The sequence below is a fragment of the Musa acuminata genome, chromosome BXJ2-5, assembly GCF_036884655.1.
Source record: "Musa acuminata AAA Group cultivar baxijiao chromosome BXJ2-5, Cavendish_Baxijiao_AAA, whole genome shotgun sequence".
NCBI lineage: Eukaryota > Viridiplantae > Streptophyta > Magnoliopsida > Zingiberales > Musaceae > Musa > Musa acuminata.
In genome coordinates, this window is record NC_088342.1 from 44,573,203 (window position 1) to 44,579,716 (window position 6,514).

The 6,514-nt window shown below is 36.1% G+C and overlaps 1 protein-coding gene across 1 annotated transcript; it reads right to left on the bottom strand.

The window, feature by feature from the left end:
* Positions 1–139: 139 nt before the first annotated feature.
* Positions 140–4,682, bottom strand: LOC135612953 (proteasome subunit beta type-6). The gene is made up of 8 exons (XM_065109806.1): positions 4,523–4,682; positions 4,341–4,417; positions 3,468–3,523; positions 3,147–3,219; positions 2,558–2,669; positions 1,511–1,584; positions 712–786; positions 140–464 (listed from the first exon to the last, which is right to left on the bottom strand). Exons 1-8 carry the CDS (start codon positions 4,623–4,625, stop codon positions 333–335), a joined length of 702 nt encoding a protein of 233 aa, XP_064965878.1. The 5' UTR covers positions 4,626–4,682; the 3' UTR covers positions 140–332.
* Positions 4,683–6,514: the final 1,832 nt, after the last annotated feature.

The following is a 6,514-nucleotide window of genomic DNA, read 5'->3' on the forward strand; positions in this document are numbered from 1 at the left end:
GATTTAGCAGCTTGACCGATCAAATTTGAACGATAATTGATGATATTGGGTTTCAAAGCTGCTTGATCCCATAAACACACTGTAGACAGATGCATGCATTAGTGTTGGCTTGAGATGAACGTAAAGAGGCACGGCAAGCAGAGAAAACAACATTCTTATACTAGTAAAGTTTGATCACTGATGTATCTCAAAGCTGCTAAGGTCATAAAATAAAACAGTGGCAGCTCCAGGCCAATATAAATTTTTAGAACCAATTTGCAGAGGCACAATGGCTTCCATGGCATCTACACAGCATTAAAGCAGGGAATGAGAGTGGCACAGAGACCAGGACATCATGTGCTCATAGGCTCGGGACTGCTGGACGAGAGGATATCCAGCAGCGAGTTGTGTGGCTCCAGCTCTTCATGCCATAGAGGAAGGGAGTCGCCGGAGTAGAAGTTCTTCGTGACACCATCAGCATTGATCTGCCAGCCCATCAGCAAAATAACTATCAGAAATATAACCTACGTGGAGGCTGATATTAAACTATTAGTCAGTCGATTTCCTTAATACATTTCTGGAATTGACATTTTCCACCAGGAAAGTGTAATGATCAATTACATATGTCGGGTACTAGCAGGACAGTTGATCAATACGATGGCAAAATCGTTATCGGTGATTCATGTTGTGTAGATTATACGTTTATACCGTGTTCTAAGCCAAGATACTTACAGTAACAGTACGGACGACACCTCCGCTCGCCCCATCACGTGCAATAGCAAGAGAGACTGCCTTCACCACTAATTTCTGCATTTTTGAAGGGAGATAGAAGCACGATGTCTCAGGTAATTTCCTACTCATGATAGTTACAACAACCAAAAATAATACTACAGTACAACTGACAAGCAAAAGAATAAATATTGAGACTTTAGTGATTTACATTATAAGAAAATCAGCATAGATTTCTCAAAAAAGAATGGGAAAAATAAAAACAATGAACACCTGTTCAAACAGCAACCGGAGCAAGGATGCCAGCAAAAGTTGCAATCACAGATTACGTTTGCTTGTCTGATAACTAGTAAATTACTTAAAAGTGAGAAAACTATAAGCTTAAATCAGCATCACTTAGTAGTTCATTTCATTCTAAACAAAAAGAAGAGCAAGGTCTAGTTTAGGTAGAGTTAAGACCTTTAAGCTAGTTAGTTAATAATCTTACTCTTTCAATGTTCCATTTCATAGCAGAGCCAAACACTCTAAAACAGAATAAATAAATGATCTGACTCACTGCATACAACAGAGATTTTGCTTTAGAACTCGCCTCAAGAGAGAAATGGGAGAACAATAGCAAAGTGTCTCAAAGAATATGGTAGAGTGAAAGATAAAAAACAAAAGGATTGTGTAATATTTTTCACTTAAAGAGTGTGTTATGGACTTGTCATTAACTTCTAAAATTTCTAGTAATTACATCCTTATCCAAAACAATTTGACCAAAAAAGAATCGGTCAAAAGCTAATAGCTTCACATTGCATACCTCAGCTTCATCTTTGCTCATCCCTTCCTTCCATGCTTGATCAAAGAAACCATAAAGGTAGCTCGAACCAGATCCTGTGGATGGAAGATAGTTATTTCCAATGAGTCATAATATGCTAATCATCTCAAACAAGAACAAAGCATCATTATGCAATATCTAAAGACTAAAACCACTCAAAAAGCACAAGAAAACTTTATGAAATAATGTGCTTTGACATTCTGTTTCATAATACTGATGTTAGTTCATATCATTTACTTTTCTAAAATGAGAAAAGACAAAGATTCTCAACACAAATGACAATTATAGATTGCCAATTCCTACCAAACATGGATTTCTCATCCCATTGCTTTGCTGCAATCATTGTACTAATCATAAATTCTTCAGCAATACACCTAAATCAAACGTCTCAGTCACCACTACATCTGTTTATATAGAAATATATATTTAGTAAACATAGGACTAGACTTCCAGATAATTTTCTTCTAATATTGCTGGAGAAAGTTGTTAGTGATGGAAGGTTATGAAATCCAAGGTCACCACTGCCAAACGTGGAAAAAACATGCTCTCATATTGAAGGTCAATTTGCAAAGTGCCCTTGTCTCATTGAAAATTCTAAAATTCCTAACTATCATGCAGTTAGTTCTTTGTGCCAAGTTACACAAGATGAAAGATGAAACGATTATTTAACATTTTCTACAGTATAGGTTGGTCAAGTTAACATAGAAAATAGTGGAGAAAGTTTGACCTTACCTTACAGAAGGTTAAATGTGCCTGAGTTTTGGTTGAAAATGTTGAAAAGGTAATTAATTTACAAAGAGAAACAATCCTTTCTATTTCCTAATGAGCATATATAAGGGACCAATTTCAGTATTTCTGAAAGAAAATTTTAACACACTTCTGCTTATTAAGCTACAAATGCTTATGGATTTTCCAAACCAAGCCCTGGTTTGCAGCATGCATTATTATATGTGATCTATGCAAGTAAATAAACAGAATAAACATTCATGTCAAACCATGTAGAACACTAAGCTGAAGCACAAAACACACCTCCGATAGCAAAAGGTTGCTTCAGTATTGTCCCTCCAAGTGGCACGGAATATATTTGACCTCCTTCGTATTTGTCCCATCCACCAACAATGATGCCCATTTGTAGCATGTTCTGGAGATGCCAATGACACAAACGATCATATGTATACACTAATTCTAAACAAGCAAAAATAGCAAAATGTTGAAGAAAAATAATAATAACAATAAAAGAAAATAAATGCCACTTCTTACAAAAGAATCAGTTCAACTTCCTATTCAAATATTTTTGGATGATTAGATGTGACATGAATTCAAGCAAGAATTAGTCTAGATCCCAAAATTCAGTATCATAAATTGAGAGAAACATATGGAGTGGTTCAAAATTGCAAGGAAAAAGACACAATCTGATTTGATTTTGTTGGTTTTCCAGTTAGTAACAGTCACAAACAAGAAAATGAACTCAAGTATTTGACTTGAGTGATAAACCTATTAATTTATGCCATGGCTTATGACAAAAGACTACTCACATCCAATAATCCTACAATTTCTCTATATTCAGAGTAGTCTTAACTCTGAAAATTGTTTTGCCACAGAACAGTTATGTTGATACCTTGTTTTGGTATGACAGCAATCTAACTAAATTAGCTGCCACCTTGACCGTTGAAGGCTGTCCAAGCTGAATTCTGCAACACGTATGAGAGACCGGTAAGTGAAGGTCAGCAGCATAAGAATGACTCCGAAATAATCAGCTAAATTTTATATGATTTTAAGTTTTTCTATTGGCACTTCCATGGTACCCGTCAACAAATACACAGAATTAATACAGATTAAAGTCACAGTTCAATTAAGGAACCATCTCATAGACTTCCAAATAGAGTTTTATATTTTCTAATCCAGAGAGAGAAAGAAGAAAAAGAGTAAATAAACTCACGTGTGTTGATGAAGAAAGTATCTGACATAGTCAGAGATAACCTGGGAATCAGCTGCCTGCAAGGAAACCACAGTTTATAGAAGCTTGGTTAACTCACTATAAAAGTTGAGAAATGAAAACAAAATTAAGTATTTAATTGAGAAACTAATTGATCAATAGTTACCAACGCTAAAATAAGGGGAAAACAGTAAACACCAAATCAAAAGTAGTGAATGTAACAAAAACATCTACTGTAATTATAACAGAACAACAGAAACTCTCATGTAGCTTAGGGTTAGAGTAGCCTTAAGGTTTCCTCAGTTCCAGTCTAGGATGACTCTAATCAAGTTTTCTGTTTAGTTTTTCTTTAATCAAACAGTTATGCTTTCCTTTTTCTAAATAAATAGTTAGTTTCAAGTCTATATTTTGACAAACAAGTAAACGAGGGTATAAATCATGGATCTTCAAGTTTAAACTGGGGTTTATTTCTTATAGTTGGCTACTCTTACATGAACAGCAAGTTATCTTGGAAGCAGAAGAAAAGCAGGGGATACATCTGATGCAAACCCCTTATACATAAAGTCTGACCATTCCTGGTCGTGATCTACTGATGCACACTGTTAGGTCCCTCGGCCAATGCTAATCTAGTCTTTGATTGTTTTAAAATGGTTTAAAGATAATTTGAATCATTTAATTCAACAAAACAAGTCAAAACAAATTGCCAGAGCACACCAACTATAAGTTGAAAGAACATAGCCAGAAATGGAGAAAGGATTCCTTATATCTTCTGTATTTTTCAAACACACACTTCTATGAACTAGGATGTTCAACACCTCATGCTCTTAAGAAACATATCAACATAGCACACGAACGAGCATCGAAAGAGATCGTTACCGATCCAGAGCGGCATATGTAGACATTGTCCGTCAACTGTGTGATCTTATCCGACGCCCGATTAGCGACATACATTCCTGTAACGAGAGATCCAAACTCATCAGCCAAAACCCCACAAGGGAAAACGAACATGATTTAGAAAACAAAGATCTCTCCGAGCTTTTTCCGGGGTTCGATCGGACCTGTGCTCGTCCTCGAATCGGCTCCGAGGACGACACCGCCGTCGTAGGTCACTCCGATGATGGTGGTTCCCAACGAGTGGGGCGCGCTAAGATCGAGATCCATCGCGGCTAGGAAGAAAAGCTTTTGGATCGAGATCGAGCCGAGGAGGGAAGGTAATATACGAGGAATGAAACCCCTTTCGCAAGCAAAGAGGCGTGTCCAGGACCACGTGCTGATCACGTGCGTGAGAAGCCCAGGCCCGCTCCGCTCATGCCGGGCAGACCCGCAAGCCCGATTAGTCGGATGCGGGTATGGAAAACCGGTTCGACCCGAACCCAATCACATAGTCTTCGGTTGACTCCGCGTTAAATTAATCTTATCTAAACAGATCAGATGATATGAAATTTGAGTTAATGTCGAGCAAGCTTTATGCATTGTATTTTTGATTTGGTAAAGTTTACTATTAAGGAATAATACTTTGTTTTAGTGACAAGCAACATCATGCTCTTTATATAAAGCATAATGCATAAAATATAATTTTCTTTTTTTGTCTTTTTTATGGCATGATGGAGTTATTACAAAATAGGTCACTTCTACTATTTTATTCTGATATATGTTGATTAATTATGATGATAATAATATTTTTTTTTCTTTTTGTGATTATCATAGAAGAACTTCCCATTTTTAGAATTTTTTAACGGTACTTCTCATTTATCTTTTTTTTTCTTTTTATGAATGAGGGAATTAGTATAGTCACATTTTTTTCAATAATCCTAGGAAATAATGTGATATAGTACAAAAACAATGTGTTTCTATTTTTGCATTGTATTATAATGTTTTTCTTAGAAATACTTTAACACAGCATAAAAAGTACTATATTTAATTTTTTTTATCAAATTGTACAAAACCAAATGTTCATCCTACATACCAATTCATTAAAAAAAAAATAGATAGTTGACTATCAATAGGGATATTAATGAGAAGATAAGTAGTGTTTCTCTCATCCTCGTCTTTGTCTCACCCCTCGTCCTTTATTCCTATCTCACTCCTATTTAAACGAGACACGAGTAGGGATAGAGAATCCCTATTTAGGACGAGGAAGTTCTCATATTTTCCTTATTAATCTACTCAATTTTAAAAAAAAAAAAGGTATTTTACTAGAAAAAACTCTCTAGTATTAGGATAATTGGTTTTTACCGAGAGCATCCCTTTTCTAAATTTTGATTAAACTCTAATTGAAATAATAAAATGATAATGATTATCCTTTAACTCGATTTTTTAGCTTAGATGAATCAAACTAGATTGATTCAACTGAATCTTAGCTACCGAATTTGATTCAATTAAACTCTAGATTATCTCTTGATTTCTTCTAAATTATCATGCACTACCCAATTGATCGAGGAATGAAATAGAAAAGTTTTCGCTCGTCGTCGTCACCAATGTCCTCCTTTCTGTAGCGATTATCAACTTCGTTCATCGATGAAGCCTTACGAAGCCTTAGTTATTAGCATGTGTCACTCTACCCCTAATGGTGTAGAGCCCTAGCCTCATCGTCACCAACATCATCCTTCTTATAGTGGTGATAAACCTCGTTTGTCAATGAAGTTTTATGGAGCCTCACTAATCATTATATGTATCTCTAATCTCAATGGTACATTACAAAGCCCTAGCCTCACCATCGCTAATGTCCCCTCTTGTCGTCATCACTAATGTCCTCCTTCTCAGAACGACGATCAACCTCATTTATTGACGAAACCTTGTGGACCCTTAATATTCAATATGCATTGTCCTAACTCCAATGGTGCGTTGTAGAGCCCTAGCCTCATCGTAGCCAATGTCCCTGCTCATCATTATCGCCAACATCCTCCTTATTGTAGTGATAATTAGCCTCATTTGTTGACAAAACCTTATTGATCGGCCTTGCAAAACCTTTGATTTCTGCTCGAGCAAATCTGACTTGACCTATTGCTAATAAAACATAATCCGATCCGATTCGAAGTGACCCAACCCAA

Coding starts and splice junctions, on each gene's coding strand:
- LOC135612953 (XM_065109806.1), bottom strand. CDS start 4,625: ATGGATCTCGATCTTAGCGCGCCCCACTCGTTGGGAACCACCATCATC. Junction 4,418..4,522: donor CGATTCGAGGACGAGCACAG/GTCCGATCGAAC, acceptor CTCTCGTTACAG/GAATGTATGTCGCTAATCGG. Junction 1,585..2,557: donor GCAACCTTTTGCTATCGGAG/GTGTGTTTTGTG, acceptor TTCCATCCACAG/GATCTGGTTCGAGCTACCTT.